The following is a 17693-nucleotide window of genomic DNA, read 5'->3' on the forward strand; positions in this document are numbered from 1 at the left end:
ACCAAAACAGCATGGTACTGACATAAAAAAAGACACATTGGAATGGAATAGAATAGAACAGAAATCAACCCACACACCTACAGCCATCTGATCTTTGACAAAGGCACCAAGCCTATTCACTGGGGTATGAACTGACTCTTCAGCAAATGGTGCTGGGATAACTGGATATCCATATGCAGGAGAATGAAACTAGACCCATACCTCTCACCATATACTAAAATCAACTCAAGATGTATTAAGGATTTAAATATACACCCTGAAACAATAAAACTTCTTAAAGAAAACATAGGAGAAACACTCCAGGAAATAGGACTGGACACAGACTTCATGAATATGACCCGAAAAGCACAGGCAACAAAAGGAAAAATAAACAGGTGGGATTATATCAAACTAAAAAGCTTCTGCACAGCAAAAGAAACAATTAACAGAGTCAAAAGACAACCAACAGAGTGGGAGAAAATATTTGCAAAATACACATCTGACAAAGGACTAATATCCAGAATATATAAAGAACTCAAACAACTTTACAAGAAAAAAACAAGCAACCCAATCAAAAAATGGGCAAAAGAGCTAAGCAGGCATTTCTCTAAAGAAGATATACAAATGGCCAACAGTCATATGAAAAAATGCTCAACATCACTCAGCATCCGGGAAATGCAAATCAAAACCACACTGAGATACCATCTCACCCCAGTTAGGATGGCAAAAATCCAAAAGACACTGAAAGATAAATGCTGGCGTGGCTGCGGAGAAAAAGGAACTCTCTTACATTGTTGGTGGGAATGCACAATGGTGCAACCCCTATGGAAAATGGTTTGGAGGTTCCTCAAACAATTGCAGATAGATCTACCATACGACCCAGCTATCCCACTCCTGGGAATATATCCAAAGGAATGGAAATCATCAAGTCGAAGATATACTTGTTTCCCAATGTTCATTGCAGCACTCTTCACAATAGCCAAGAGCTGGAATCAACCCAAATGTCCATCATCGGATGAGTGGATACGGAAAATGTGGTATATCTACACAATGGAATACTCATGGGCTCCCAAACCTGGAGGGGGGGAGGGACAAGGCCCTCAACCACAGCCCCCCAACATACACAACCAGCTCAGTGATGACCACTGTGCCACCACATCAAGCCCCCCGGGCTCCTGAGCCAGGGCAGTAGGGAGCCGACTGCCTCAGCCATGCCCCTGGTATCCACAACCAGCCCAGTGACAACTACCGAGCTGTTGCAGGAAGTTCCCTGGTCTCTTGAGCTGGGATTGTGGGGGGCTGATGGCCTCAGCCACACCCCTCTTATATCCGAAACCAGCCCAGTGAATACCACTGAGTTAATACTGGAACTCCCTTAGTCTCCCGTGCTGGAAAGATGGGGGGGGCCATGGGTGTTGACCAAGTCCCCCCCTTCCTACTCCTCCCACCTATTTCCTTCCACTTTCTCCTCTCCCCCTCCCCCAACCGCCCTGCAACAACATCTTAGAATGTAAAAAAAATAATAAATTTAAAGAAAAAAATAATTTTTTTTTTTTGAGGGAGTTCACCACCACATGAACAGCCCTACAAGAAATCCTCAAGGGAGTCGTATATCTGGAATCCAGAAACTGATAATCACTACCATGAAAACAAAAGAAAGAATACAACCCAATGATAGAGCAGATATGCAAGCAAGAAAGTGAAAGAAACTAGATCTTGCTACTACAGAAAACCGACACTCAAGACAAACAATAAAAGGGAAAGAAAGAAACAAAAGATATATAAAACAACCATTAAAAAATCAATAAAATCCCAAGAGTAAGAAAATACATCTTTACCAATGTAAATGGACTCAATTCCCCACTCAAAAGATGTAGACTGGATTAAAAATTAGGCCCAACTATATGCTGCCTACAAGAAACTAACTTCCCCAGTAAGACTCACACAGACTAATAGTAAAGGAGTGGAAAAAGATATACCACACAAATTGACACCAAAAACCAGCAGGAGTAGCTATTCTTATATTGGATAAAATAGACTTTAAACCAAAAAGTATAAAGAGAGAGAAAGAAGGTCATGGTATAATGATAAAGAGATCTATCCTGCAAAAGGGTATAACAGTGGGCTTGCATGGGACTGTACATTAGTACAGCCATTATGGAAAACAGTATGGATGTTTCTCAAACAACTACAAATAGAACAACCATGTGATCCAGCAGTCATGGACTTTGGACTTCTCAGCCTCCAAAACTGTAAGCAATAAACTTCATTTTCTTAGGAATTACCCAGTTCCAGGTATTTCTGTTATAAGCAACAGAAACAGACAAATACAGTCTTCCAACAGACATATAATTACCTTATAGGGAGACAACATAATGTTACTTTTCATTCATATCACAGTATTTTGTAATTTCCTTTTTGATTTCTTGATAGTTGTTTAAGAGTGTATTGTGTTTTCCTCATACTTGTGAATTTTCCTTCTGTCTTTGATTTTATTTAATTGCGGTTGGAGAAGATATTTGGTATGATTTCAGTTTTTTTTAATTTATTGAGACTTATTTTGTAACCTAACATATGGTCTATGTTGTAGAATGTTCCATGTATGTTTGAGAAAAATGTATATTCTACTATTCTTGGATAGAATGTTCTGTAGATGTCTGTTAGGTGTCTAGTTGGTTTACACTGTGTTCAAGTCTTCTGTTTCTGTGCTGTTCTTTCTGATTGTTCTAGTCGTTACTGAAAGTGGAATGTTGAAGTTTCCAACCATTGCTGTGAAATTGTCTATTTCTCCCTTCAATTCTGTTAAATCTTCACTTCGTATATGTTGGGGCTCTGTTATTAGGTGCCTATGTTTATATTTGGAGTTGTTTATATGTTATATCTTCTTGACGGATTGACCATTTTTATCATTAATGTCCTTTGTCTCTTGCAAAAATTTTTGTCTTAAAGTTCACTTGAGTGATATTAGTATAGACATCTCAGCTGTCTTTTGGTTACTGTTTGCAAGGAATATCTTCTCCATCCATTTGCTTTTGACCTATTTGTGTCTTTGGTTCTAAAATGAGTCCCTTGTAGATATCATATATTTGGATCATGTTTGTTTTTAATTCATTCTGCCAATCTCTGCCTTTTAATTGAAGAGTTGAGTTCATTTACTTTTAAAGTAATTATTGATAAGGAAGGACTTACTTTTGCTATTTTGATATTTATTTTCTGTAATGTCTTATGAGGGTACTTCCAAAAATTCATGGAAAAATGGAATTGAAAGATAATGTGATATACCTCTTGTATATCTTCTTTGTTCTTCAGTTCCTCCATTATTTCCTTCTTTGGTGTTAGGTTTTTTTTTTTTTCTAGTGTACCACTTGATTTGTATTTCATTTCTTTTACTGTAGATCTTTATTTCTTTGTGTTTGCCCTGAGGATTATAGTTAACATCTTAATTTGTGGTAATCTAATTTTGATCAATACTAATTCAATTTCAATTGTGTAAAAAACTTGCTTCTATAGCAAATGCTGTTCCCTCTTCCTTATGTTGTTATTGTCACAGATTACATGCTTACACGTATGTGCCATAAACATAGAATTATATTATTTATTTGAGACATAGGTCCATAATTATTGCTTTATGTAGTTGATTTTTAAATCATATTAAAAAAATTTAACCAAAATACATTAATGTTGACTTTTACATTTATCTATATAGTTATCTGTCTTAGTCTGTTCAAGTTGCTATAACAAAATACTTTACCCTAGGTAATTTATAAATAACAAAAATCTGTTGCTCACAGTTCTGGAGGCTGAAAAGTTCAAGATGAAGGGCACTAGCAGACTCAGTGTTTGGTGAGAGCCCATTCCTCATAGATGGCACCTTCTGTGTGTCCTCACATGGCATTAAGGCAAAAAAGGACAGCTCCCTGGGGCCTCTTTTATAATGGCAATAATCCCATTTATGAGGGTGAAACCCTCATGACCCAATCACCTTCAAAAGGCCCCGCCTCTTAATATCACCACATTGGGAATTAGATTCCAACATAAGAATTTTGGAGGGACACAAAAATTCAGACCGTAGCATATCTTTACCAGTGTCTTTATTTCTTTGTGCTGTGTAGTATTTTTTTTTTCTTTCAGCCTGAAAGGGGCTCCCTGTAGCATTTCTTACAGAGTATGTATACTAGCGATGAACTCTTACTTTTTTGTTTAACTGGGATATCTTAATTTCTTTTTCATTTTTGAGGAATAGTTTTGTTGGATACAGGTTTCTTGATTGACAAATTTCTTTTTGGCTCTTTGAATATGCCATTCTACTACCTTCTGGCCTCTGTACTTTCTGATGAGGAATTAGCTGTTAATTTTATTGAGGATCCCTGCGTAGAACAAGTTGCTTCTTCCTTGCTGTTTTCAGGATTCTCTCTCTTTGTCTTTGTCATTCAGCAGTTTAAGTATAATGTTTCTAGTTGTGGCTGTCTTTGGTTTTATCCTACTTGAAGTTTGTTTAGATTCCTGGATGTGTAGATACATGTCTTTCATCAAATTTTGGAAGTTTTTTGGTAAATTTTTACTTCAAATATTCTTTTTTCCCCTTTCTTTTTCTTACTTCCCTCTTGGATTTTCATTACTTGTATGTTGATACTCTTAATGGTGTTCCACAGGTCTCTTAGGCTCTGTTCATTTTTCTTCATTCAGTTTTCTTTCTGTTCCCCAGGTCAGGTAATCTTAATTGACCTGTCCTAATGCTCATTGATTCTTTCTTCTGCTTGCTCAAATCTGCCATTGAGCCCCATCTAGTGAAATATCATTTCAATTATTGTATTTTTCAAGTCCAGAATTTTTATTTGGTTCCTTTTTAAAATTTCTTTTTATTTCTTTTTCTTTCCTTTTTTTTTTTTTGTCATTGTTTCACATTAGAAAAAATAAAAAATAAATAGAATTTCTGTCTTTCATTGATATTCTCAATTTGATGAGACATCATTCTCATACTTTCCTTTATTGCTTTGTGCATGTTCTTTGAGCATACTTAAGTGATTTTAATAATTTATTTTAAGCCTTTGTCTATTAAGTCCAATTTCTGGACTTCCTCAGGGATAGTTTCTATTAATTTCTTTTTTCTCTGTGTGTGACCATACTTTCTTTTTTCTTGGCATGCTTCATCATTTTTTGTTGAATACTAAACTTCTTTTAATACATAATGTGGCAGTTAGATTCTCCCACTTCTCCAGAGTTTCAGTTTTTTGTTTTTTTGCTATTCGTGGTTGGTGGTATTTGTCTAATGACTTTTCTTAACTAACTTGTAGAGTATAAATTCTTTGCTCTGTGTGCCCACTGGAATCTCTGTTCTGTGAACTTAGTGGTCAGCTAATTATTTGGCAGAGATTGCCTTAAATACTTGGAACCAGAAATATATATATTTCCCCCAGTCTTTATTAGTGCTCTGTATATATGTTGGGGTATGCCTTTGACATTCACTTTGGTAGTTTACAACTCTTTCTTAGCCTTCATTTTCTGCTTGTGCAGAGCTTGGATGTCAGCCTGAGGTGAGAATGTGGAGCCTTCTCAGGTCTTTCTGAGCATGTGCTCTGCCCTGGGCATGCATATGGCCTTCTAGTTTCCAAGGAATATGTGGGAGCTTTTTAAAGCTCTTATTTCCCAAAGCATCGTACTCTCCAGTCTTTCCTCCCAAGCTTTTTGATATATCCATTGTTTGCTTCAACTGTTATCCCTTTCTCCATTCATCACCAGCTAATAAATTTGCCTTTAAATGTTTTCAACAAATGTCCTCTCTGCCCTGATAGAGTTCTGAGTTTGGCAAAATAAAGGCAAGCCCTTGACACTATCTGTCAAGGAGCCAAAAGGCAGGTCAAAATAAGCAACCACAGTTCTTTTAGGATAAGGTCAGCTCTGCTTCCTTTGGCACCAGGAACCCATGCCAAGAACTTAGGTTGGCATCTTCAAGACCCTTAATGAGAATCAACATTTTTACTGATTAAGTGCTTGCCTGATTGCTGTAAACTTTGATTGGTTTCCAGAGTTCAGATAAAGTTGGTTCTGACAGTTTTTGCCAGGTTTTTCACTTTCTGTGGAGGGATAGACCCTTGAATTTTCCTGCCCTGTTGTTTTTGCTGTTATCCCATCTCATTGTCAATTTTGATGAGCACGTATTACTTTAAGGATTTTTTTTAAAGAGTGATGATATATCTCTTCTTTTCAGAGATCATCCAAGTGTTAACATAATTCACATTTAGTTTGCCAAAGAACCATATCACATTTAGAAGGATTCATTTGTCAGGATTCTTTTCCAGTAGTACCCCTGATGTCAGAAGTGCTAAAGGTGGCCAGTTCACCCTTAGCCCTATCAAAAAATTTCCTCTGCAAGCCAGAGATAAAAAGAATTAATTCACTGAATAGGGGAGATGAATGTCCAAATATTTATGTCTCTAATAGAACTGTGGTGTAAAATGCATTCGAGAAGCCAGTACATATCAGGGTCTTTACCTTTAAAACTTCAGTTGATCAGTTCTCAGCCTTTTAGCTAAGATCAAGTATAAAATTCCAGTTGGGCATATTCATATTGTAGTTGTGTACACTTGTCCCATATAATTTATCAGATCGACAAGAATGTAATAGATGTTCTCACTGCCTTCCCAAAGCTGGAGCCCCCTATGAAGTTAGCCCAAATCTGAAGCTAAGCAGCTAACACAGAGAGTTCTAATTCTGAAGCAACATTTTCTGGGTTTGAATTCTATTTTCATCTATGTGCCAGCAGTATCAACTTGAGCAAGTTACTTATTGTTTCTCTGCCTCAATTGCTTCATCAGTAAAATGGGCCTGATAATAACTGTACTTACATCATGGGTTTGTTATGAGTATAAAATAAGATTTATTAAGTACTTCAAATAAAATAAGTATATAAGCTAGTTTGAGTTACATCTTGTCCAGAACATGTCTTTGTAGACAGAAAAAATCTCCAGATTTTTCAGCTGCATCCACTTAAGGTGGATGAAATAACTTATTGATGAAATAACTCTACTGGGTAGATTCTCAAGAGGAAAAGAGGCAGTATTTGTGTGTAGTGTGAGAGGCCTGTTCCTTAGTCAGGAGAGAACTGTCTGTATCTGTAGCTGGGTGAAAAACAACTTGAGGTTGGCAAACTGCAACCTGAAGTGCAATGATCTAGAGGACCGGCAGGATGAGCCAAGGTGGTTATAGAGAAGGCTAAAAAGATTGGAAAACACAAATGATGGAGGCCCTTGGGAGCTTCTGAAGGGTTGAAATATGAGAGCCATCTGGCCACATTTACATTTGGGGTACACAGTGTGGGAAAAAAATGGAGGATTTGGGTTAGCATGTCAAGAAGCAGAGGCTCAGTCATTTTTGTTTTTAAGTAATTCATACATACTCCATAATTAGCATGTATTAATTTTGTAATGGAAGAAAATACATACACTCTTATTTTGTAAGAAGTCTAATTTTGGAATAATTTTGTCAATGATACAGTCTCAATTTAATAAAATCTAAAATTAAAATCCCACTTAGAGAATGGTTATTTGACACTTGCCCTCTTTGCTCAACAAAAGGATTCATCACAGATTTCCATTAAATAATCATCCTTTTCTACCACGTTACCTATAGTAATGTGTAATGTAGAGAACACATCAATTTCCTTAAGCAAATCAGAATGAGAATTACAGCCATATTATCTGAAAAACTTACTCTGCTAATTTTATTAAGTTCCTCAGTTGTCCACAAATCTCAAAAATAGTCATACCTAGGGTAGCATATTAGCCTGGAGTAAAAAGCCCAAAAAAACTGGTAATGAAAATAATGGTTTTTAAAGCAAAAGCTTGACAGGCCAATTATAGTCTTAGTTTGTCTCTTTCCAATACTATTTCATTAACAACTGTTTAGTCCCAGGTATACAGATTTTGTGTTGTTTGGATTTTTTAGTCATTTGAACTTTTTAGTAACATAATTTTAGGAGTTAATTGGACAAATAGCTAGCAAACTAGAGACGAAATCTAATATAAACAACTTTAGTATCATTTTGCCCCAACATGAATATGTTATTAGAATGTCTTTTGAATTTAGGGAAGATAAAGTGTTCAACTCCAGCTTGACAGTGTGTTCTTTGTTATCATCATGCATTTTATCTTGGCCATGTAGAATGATGTTCTCTGATTTTACCCATGTATGCATGATTCCGTAAGATGTAATTTTAACATCTACTTAATCTGAAGTACTGAACCATAGTGACCTCTTAAATATATTTAAACTATATTACTAATACGTAAATAGTGGGCAAATTTATTTCTCCTAACCAGACTGGGGAAACTGGACAACATTGAAAGCACCCTTTAAAGTATTAAAAAGAAACATTTTATGTGCATTTTTTCAGAACATACATAACTATTTCTAATTGTAATTATTTTAGATAAATGCAAATTTAACTGCCTCCAAATAGGCATACTTTTTAATATGTGAAATTGAGATTCCATAGATTGTTGCTGGATGGCAAATTCAACATAAATAACTCTAAAGAAACCACGTATGGTAAGCCTGGGATTCAGAAATTGGCTTTAAGATTCTCAAATAAATAAAGACCTTCTTTGAAGGCACACAGTTGTATTAATTTTTAATTTGTTTCTTTTTGATCTCTTAATTACTGAAAAAGATTTATTAGTTAAATTTAGGAAGGCAAGTGTTTGAAAAGTTTTGCCAAATACTGTCTTCTTTAAATGACTGTATGGTAGTGAAAAGTTAAGAGGAGAGCCAAATTAGATTGAATAATTGTTCAGTCATGTGGGTCAGGCTGGTTGCATAGCCTGGTTGTTAGACTGATTGCTCAAATTACATTGCCTGGGGTCCTGCACTTGGTTGGCTGTCTTCTCAGATCTTAACAAGGTTCTGGGAATTTCTTTTTCTGACAAAGTTTGCTTTGTATTTCCCCCCTCCCCCGCCACCTCCAGGATGCTTCATCTGCAGACATCAGAAAAGCATATCGTAAGCTTTCACTAACTTTACATCCAGACAAGAATAAAGATGAAAATGCAGAAACTCAGTTTAGACAAGTAAGTGAAACATGCTATTATATATATTTTGTGGCAAATGTATTAACAAATATGTTTATGGTAGAAATATTAACTTATATTTAGAATATTTCCCTTGAGAATGAGGTTGTAGTTTAGAAATATAATGTATATATTTTTATTCAATTTTTTACATAATATATTTTTACCAACATTTTGTATTATTAGCATCTCTAAATTCTTGGAGGGTTTTTTAATTGTCATAATTTTCTTATCTGAGTTACAGCTTTCACTTTTAAAAAACACATTTTAAGATAACTGTTGCTTTGGCATCTTTCACAAAGATTCATTCTGGTATCAAGCATTTTTTTAACCTCTTAAGGTACTACCAAAAACATAAAATGTTACTTATAATTAAAAGATTTTATGTTTATTGTATATACAGGCACATATGGTTTTCTCCATGTGTGTTATGGTGCCTTCTCCCTCCTACATGATTTCTTATAGTTGTGAGTATTTCATTTTAAAGTAATGCTTCTATTTTAGTTGGTGGCCATTTATGAAGTTTTAAAGGATGGTGAACGAAGGCAGAGGTGAGTGTTCATTTCTGCTTTTCAATTAAGATGTTATAGTTTCATGCTACAGTTTATAAAGGAAAAAATTAAGTCTTAGTAAACATTTTATTTATTATAAGTTAGTATTTTATTATTGTTCTTTCCAAGAAATGCAGTGTTTTAAAAATGTATGTTTAGAGAAAAGTTAATTTCTATTGATTCAATACTTACAGACTTTAGGATCATGAGTCATAATGTTAGCAAGTCCTTGCTTCATTAGATAAGATTTTTAACGTGTCTTTATGCCCTGAGAAATACTACTTGACTTCAAATAAATATCTATTCTTTTGGATGTATCAGTAATAGCTCCTATCTGGGCTTAGCGGTCTTTTTTTTCCTTTCTTTTTCCCCCTGTTAACGATAGTCAGCTTAGTACCCTTTCTCACTGTCAAACTAATAACCCAATTACATAAGTTTGTATAAGCCTGTAGAAGATAGGAGTGGAAGAGAAATATTTACCTCTTTCTCCTATTTCTTTTGCCTCCTCATTTCTTACTCTGCTCCACCGATTCTGCTTTTAGGGTTAAGCTTCAAGAGTGGAGGAGGCAGACTCTTGCTCTAAGACTTCTCTGTGCCCCTTTTAGAAGAGTAGTAATATATTAATATAGTGGTTTATAATGCCAGAGACTTAAGAGGAGATTGCAGAGAGGCCCCTTTTCTCTACTTCTACAGAATGTGTGGAATGTAGACACTATTAATGTGGGCTTTAAAGTTTTTTAAGTCAGACGACAGTAAGAAATACATTTTGCATTATGCCTCGGAATACATTTTGCATTATGCCTCGGGACACAAACACACAAGTGAAACAAAAGTTTCACAAAACACTTTTTTTTTGCTTGTGAAACAGACTGTTTTTCAATTCTAGGCTAGTCTAGACTAGTCTTTTTTTTTTTTTTTCCTTCTAAACAATGCTGGTTGTGTTCCATTAAAGTGATTTCATGAGACTCTCTAATGGGTCACAGTCCAAAATTTGAAAATCTTGCTCTACTGTGAAAGGTTACCTTTAATATCAAAACAAAAAGTAGGTGTTTGAGATTTAAGCTAAGGACAGCCTAAATATCTGTATCTCTCTATGGGAACTAATACATCGTAAAGACAATCACCAAAATTATGCTACGTGACATTCTGAATCTTTCTTCAAATGTATTATCTGGAATTATCCTAAAATGTTAGCTACCACTCTTGGTTCTCATCTTAACTCTTTAATTTGAATACCTCAGTTTGTCATATTGTAAAGCAAGGATTCAGGATAGTCTCTTGAAGTGTTCTTTGCTTTATAACAAGGGCTGGCATTAGTCCAGACACCATAGCAGACATTCCTCTGGTTTGAGATAATCCATAGTGTTGAAAGAGTACTATAACTGTGTTGAAAGAAGTATTGGTCATTTTGTGCATATTTTCTAGTTGGTTTCTCTCAGTGAGCCCCTAGTTTTGCTTCATACATCAACAATGTGTCTGTAAAGATAGTTTCATTTAGTCTTCCAACCTTTTTGGTGTCACATTTTGTCTTTTTGTTTCTTGTTTTTCTTAAAAGTCAGAAAACTTTGTAAAAAATTCTTTTAATTACTGAAATTATTTCTATCTTTTCAGAACAATCATTTTTTATGTATAAATTGTTTCTTCAGTAACATAGTTTCATTTAATGTAATCTGTTTAGGATTTGTTCCCTCTGCATTTATTTTAGAGCTGTTGGTAGAAAAAATGGATCTGACAGTTACACAAACAGCTGTAGTATTTATACCCCCAAGGCATAGTAACTCTTTGGTAACTGGTTTTCCTTGAGGCAAAAGTCTCAACTAATCAAGCTGAGAATCACTTCTCTAAAGCTTGCGCCTGAGGCCAGGTGACCTATGAGTATTTAAACACATAGGAGAAAGACACCCCTTCAGACAATTACCTAATGTGTATAATTCTTTAAGGAAAAAAAAAAAAAAAAGAAAAGAGCACAGTTATGCTTTTGGGTATTACAGTTATTTATTATAAATACTCATTGAATAAGTGCTTTTAAATGTGTAACCTTACAGTAATTTGCAGTTTGGAAAATTGTCATAGAGATGTTTCCTATTTACTTCCCTTAGATAAAATTGTTTTTTCACTGAAATCAGATGCATTCTTTAAATTTAGGTGGAAAAGGGAATGTCAATGAAATAGTTAACAATCTAGGTAACTCTCTTTTTTAAAAGGAAAGGAAAGTTTTATTTTATTTTTTAACAACCTTATTTAGGTATAATTTGCATACCATAAAAGTCACCTGGTTTAAGTGTAGAATTTAATGATTTTAGTAAATTTAGAGTTTGGAAACCATCACCACAATCCAGTTTTAGAACACATTACTTAAAAAAATTCTCTCAAGCCCATTTATAGGCAGTCCCCACTCTGGTCCCCAACCCCAGGCAATCACTGATCTACTTTATATGTCTATAAATTTGTCTTTTCTGGACATTTCATGCAAAGGGAATCAGGTAATATATAGTCTTTTGCATCTGGCTTCTTTTTATTAACGTAATGTTTTTGAGATTCATCCATATTGTATCATATAGCAGGAGTTTATTCTTTTTTTATTGCCGAATAGTATTCCATTGTATAGATATATATACCACTTTTGTTTATCTGTTCATCAGTTGTTGGACATGGGGGTTGTTTCCCCTTTTTGGCTATGATGAGCAATGCTCCTATGAACATTATAAATCTTCGTGTGGACATACATTTTTATTTCACTTGAGTAGATTCCTAGGAGTGCAATTATGAATAAGCTTTTAAGCCTTCCCCCTCAAAGGCACAGACTATAGCATGGAAATAATCTGTAGCAGGTTTTCCTAGTTAGTGTAAGGAATCCTAGCATAGCAGCCTTTCTAAACTTCTTAGCTAACTTGTTTATTTTGGGGAATGGTAGCCCAGGATAAATTTTTTTTTCTTTTTTTTTTTTTTTTTTTTTTTTTTTTTTTTTTTTGGTTTTTTTTTCAACATAAAATTTTATATGAGAGCCCTGAGTGTTAGCTCAACTAAAGTAATGAGTACCAGTCATTACATACATATACTAGATTGTGTTTTAGTAATATTAACATATTTACTTTTGCTTAAAATTTATTATATAAATTTCTAACCAGTAGTCTTTTGCTAACCCAATTGGGCAACTTATTTTTTGGCTATTGTATGTTTCTATATTTATAAAAGTTGAATGTATTTTTTAGTTTATGAAATAAAATTGTGTTTTATTACAAATGCAGTTAAAAGTATGGTTATCTCAGCCTTAATATGCTAAACTTAAAATTACCTAGTTATTGCAAATTTGATTACAGGCATTTTTGAGTCAAAATAAACATTGATTTGAGAGCAAGAAGTCTATTTTATCACCTTCCCCAATTAGGAGATATAAGACATCTGTTATGTACAATGTATAAAGTGCTGTGTACCACAATTTTTGGCATATACATACAAAAATACATATATGTATGTGCGCATATATATATATATATATATTTAAGAACAATTTGTATGAGTCTCAATTACAGAGCATTTTAGCAGTGTTATGTTTAAATACAGAAAAAGCATAGTAAAGTGATGCTTTAAATTTTATGTGTTGTCAACACAATGTTTTTTCTTAAATGGCTTATGAAAATAGTATCTGTGTATATTTTAAGAAATGTATTTGTTTTTTCAATGTTTCATTAGGAAAGCCATGATTTATCTTTTAATAGCATATATTGTAAAAAGTGAACTATAATAGAAGCTATCTTCCCTTAAAATGGCCAGTCGTGTGAGCCATAATGTTCATTGATAGTAAAATCAATAGAGCATTGATTGTAAGCTTAATCCTTGGAGACTGTTGTTTAGATTGGCAGAGGTAGCCTGGTAAATATCTAGTTGTGTTTAACGGATTCAGTGCATGAGGTTTCACTATCTCGAATTTGGTTGCTCACTAAATACAATTTATATATGGGGTTGAACACAATAAGCTATTAACAGATGCTTAGCATTTTTGCAGTGATGGTGATAAAATGTTTGATATGAGATTCTTCGATATGAGTTCAAATATGTTGTCTTCCAGGATACAGTTTAGATCTAAAACATATTTAATATGTTTTATTAGACAATTAGAGAATTGTCTCCATGTTCTTAGATAATAGTTTTTACATTAAGTTATTTCATGGGAGAGATTTGCTGAAAATAATGGTTTTATATTCACCTTCTTTTTCTCAACAAATCTGAAGTAGAATATGGATTTAAAATAGATTTAGGATTTAATATTCATTGGGCTTCATTCAAATGCTGTAATTTTGTGTTATACCAGTTGAAGCCTTTTTACTTATCCATTTCCCTTTTTTTTTTTTTTTTTTTTTTTTATCCATTTCTAGTTTTAAATTAATGAGCCAGTTTTTACAAGAAAGATTTAAACATAAATTTTTGAGGACAGGAATGATAGTTTTTTAGGAAGTCATGTTATAAATCTTGATGTTAATATTCATTAATTGCTATAAATATTGAAAAGGAGAATATTTAACGTTAAATTTTGCCTGTCCCAGCTATTACACAACTATATTTTAATTTGTAGACTCTTGTATATTACACAATTTGCCTTTGAAGTCATGTTATAAATCTTGATGTTAATATTCATTAATTGCTATAAATATTGAAAAGGAGAATATTTAACGTTAAATTTTGCCTTCCCAGCTATTACACAACTATATTTTAATTTGTAGACTCTTGTATATTACACAATTTGCCTTTTAAGGGTTTAGTACTAATTAGTGTCCTTTGCCTTCAAAATTGCTTATTCTGTTCTGATAGTATTGTTAATAATCTAAGTTGATCAGAAAGTCAGGTTTTCTAGTTTGCTAATAAAATATATTTTGCATTTATAACCAATGTTTTTCTATTGAAAAAAGAAGTCTCCTGCAATGAATCCTCTGCTTTATTTTTTTAAGCATATCTCCAAGGTATCAATTTAATAACTATCAAAGTAGCTACTGCAGTTGTTGCATTTAAATTGATTTACATGTCAAGACTGGCAGTTTAGCAGCTGCGCTATTATTCTTAGATCGGTCAATTTACTTGAGAAAAACCTACTACTGAGTTCTACTGACCTGCCTGACAATATAGGCCCTATTTCTATTCCTGTAATTAGGCCTGCGACTAACTCAGAATATTTTTAATTAAAATATTTTGGTCAATGTGTTGCACCAAATTAGGCCTTTCAGTGAAGATTTAATTCTGGAAATAGTGTGATTAGAATATTTAATGAGTTGTGTTCAATTAAGATTAACAGGTTGTGTGTGTTGAACATACAGTGTTCGTGTGTGACCATTTTGAGTTTTATAGTCATAAATGTTACCGCTTATTTTTAACCTTAATAATATTTCCCTCAGTAACTATCAGGTAAATTTAAATTCAGTTGAAATATTATTTTAAAGTGACTTTTTTAGCCTGATAGAACCAAGAAAGCTGATTTAAAATGCATTACTAGGAAAGCTTTTCCATGTTAGTGTTCTTCCCTTCCAGCAAAAGCCAAAAATGAGGAAATTGCCACCTAAATGTTTACAAATAAACAGTTTTATTGAGAAATCTGACATAAACATTGGTTTTTTCCATATCTCTTTCTAACGTGGGTGTTTTTTGGTTTTCTGAAGGAGTGTGAGCAATACAAAATTAAAAGGTGCTTATTTTATAAGTTTTACCTCATTAAAAAGCCTTAATAAAATAATGTGTATAAATATTTCAACCTTTATACATGAACCACCATTTTATGGGGGTAGGAAAAAAAGAACTGATTGAAAATTTTATCCTGATTTTGATTCAATTAATATGTAATTCATGGTTAAAAAAAATAGCTCTTATCTTGATTTTTCTCTTATTGAGATCCTTTCTTTTGTTGCTGACATCTATTGTAGGGTCCTTACTATAGACAGTAGTAGACAGGTAAAATGTAGCTCCTTTAGTTTAGAGGTCATTTCAGGAGTCACATCGAGTCCTGTAAAAACACAAGATCTGGTATCCACAGTATATTAAAAAATGTGAAGGTTGTCAGTGACAAGAGCTACATACAGTGCTTTGAATTTATTAGACATTGTAATGCTGGTAATCTTCATAAATCTTATCGATTTTGGAGAAATTCATTTCTCTTAATTTTAAATATAGGCACAAATAAGATTTTTTGTTTTTATTTTAAACTCTCCATGAACAACTGTTATATTTGCTACTGTAGGTATGATGATATTCTGATCAATGGACTTCCAGATTGGCGACAGCCTGTATTCTACTACAGGCGGGTGAGAAAAATGAGCAATGCTGAGCTGGCATTACTCTTGTTCATTATTCTCACAGTGGGTCATTATGCTGTGGTTTGGTCAATCTACCTGGAAAAACAGCTGGTAAGTATTGGTAATAAATCGAATGATCTAGCCTCCTTAATTTTATTTCACACATTTATTTTTCAACTGATGAAAATTTCAGTTTTTCTATCTATACTCCTCATTCTAATAGTTTTCTATTCAATATTTAGTGTTTGATATATTTCTGTCAAGAAGAACCCAAGAAATAAGAAGAAAATATCCTTCTTTTTAAAAAAAGGCACTTAAGTTTGTCATAAAACTTTACAAAGGCCCAAATATCTACCTGAAAATTAGAAGTTAAAGCCATGTTTTCTTTATTATTGCCTTCCAAATAGAAATATTTTTTATGTGAGACTGATTTTAGAAATTTTTTATGTCACAGGCCCTTACATAATGAATGTTTACTTTTAAAATGTTTTGACTAAATAAATAAGCTTTGAAATGAATAATCAGTTGGTTAAAAAATTATAGTTTTCTTGGTTTAATATGCTACTCTATAGTGTATTCTGCTATAGGTTTTTATTTATAAGCTAAAGATAATCAGACATATTTATTAGAATTCATGAATTAGCATCTGTTTACTTATTCCTTTTGAAGTGACATTATTAAAGTCCGATGAATGAGAAAAAGTAAGTTGAATGCTTTCTCTTAGAAAACTTTGATTGCTATGGAGATGCACATGACTGACAGTGCTGAACTTCATGTATGTTGAAGGCCTGGATACCATGGCAACACTTACTGTGAAAGATTGATGATTTTACTTAATCATGTTGGACCCTACATACATTTGCATAAATGTTCATCTGTAATGTTTACCCTTCACAGAAAAGTCTTGATAACATTTGAAGAGTACATGTTAATGATAACTCGTAACCATAATTCTTTCCACATTAAGGATGAACTGCTTAGTAGAAAAAAGAGAGAAAAGAAAAAAAAGACAGGAGGCAAGAGTGTGGATGTATCAAAACTTGGTCCTTCAGAAAAAAATGAAAGGTGAGAGCGTATAAAAAATTTTATACTTTGAAACTTTTAAAATATGTTTTTAATATGTTTCAGCTTCATATGTATATCCATTTAGATATGCTCTCATTTAAATCTATAGCAGATTTATAAATGACTAATGGGCCATAGTTTATGAGACTAATTCTAATCTTAAGCAAAATTTCTACAGGCTTTTTCCCTTATAAAAAGTGTTAACGTACAAGGGTACCTCAAAAAATACATGCAAAAATGGAATTAGAAGAAAATACAAATCTTTCTGTGAAGTTTTTGAAGTACTCTCATATTTTTAAATAATATAAACTCTCAAATTCTTGTAGTTTGAAATTTTTGCTGAACTTTAGAAACAAAATATTCCTAGAAGAATCTATCACTTAGCTCAGGAGTGATAATATGTAGAGGGGCAGTGATATGCAGTACACTCAAAAAGATACCACCATTTCTTCTATTGATTCATAGAAAGAAATAAAGGGTTTAAATAGTTCACACAGCAGGACAAGAGCTGGATAAATGTAGGATGGAGATCAGAGACTGTTCTGCCTGTCTTCTATTCTGATGACATCAGTGAGTAATGCTTCAGTGAACTGCAAATGACATTAATTTTTATGTATTAGTTTGTTTATGTTACAGTCTTTATATCTGATTGTCAACACTTGGGAACAGTTTGACTATGATCAGTCTTTTATAGCTGAAGTAAATCATAAGGTTTAAGAATTCATTTTGCAGAAGTGATGAAAAGCCCAGGTTAG

The 17693-nt window shown here is 33.3% G+C and overlaps 1 protein-coding gene across 1 annotated transcript in view; it reads left to right on the plus strand.

Moving 5' to 3' along the window:
- The window catches only part of LOC103597394 (dnaJ homolog subfamily C member 1), a 162769-nt gene that overhangs the window by 66345 nt on the left and 78731 nt on the right, over window positions 1-17693 (plus strand). Inside the window, exons 2-5 of the mRNA XM_008581223.1 lie at window positions 8943-9044; window positions 9549-9595; window positions 15819-15984; window positions 16841-16938. Of these exons, the coding sequence (XP_008579445.1) occupies window positions 15892-15984; window positions 16841-16938 (191 nt within the window). The 5' untranslated portion in view covers window positions 8943-9044; window positions 9549-9595; window positions 15819-15891. The remainder of the gene's footprint in view (window positions 1-8942; window positions 9045-9548; window positions 9596-15818; window positions 15985-16840; window positions 16939-17693) is intronic.

Source organism: Galeopterus variegatus, unplaced genomic scaffold (genome assembly GCF_000696425.1).
Source record: "Galeopterus variegatus unplaced genomic scaffold, G_variegatus-3.0.2 Scaffold2302, whole genome shotgun sequence".
NCBI lineage: Eukaryota > Metazoa > Chordata > Mammalia > Dermoptera > Cynocephalidae > Galeopterus > Galeopterus variegatus.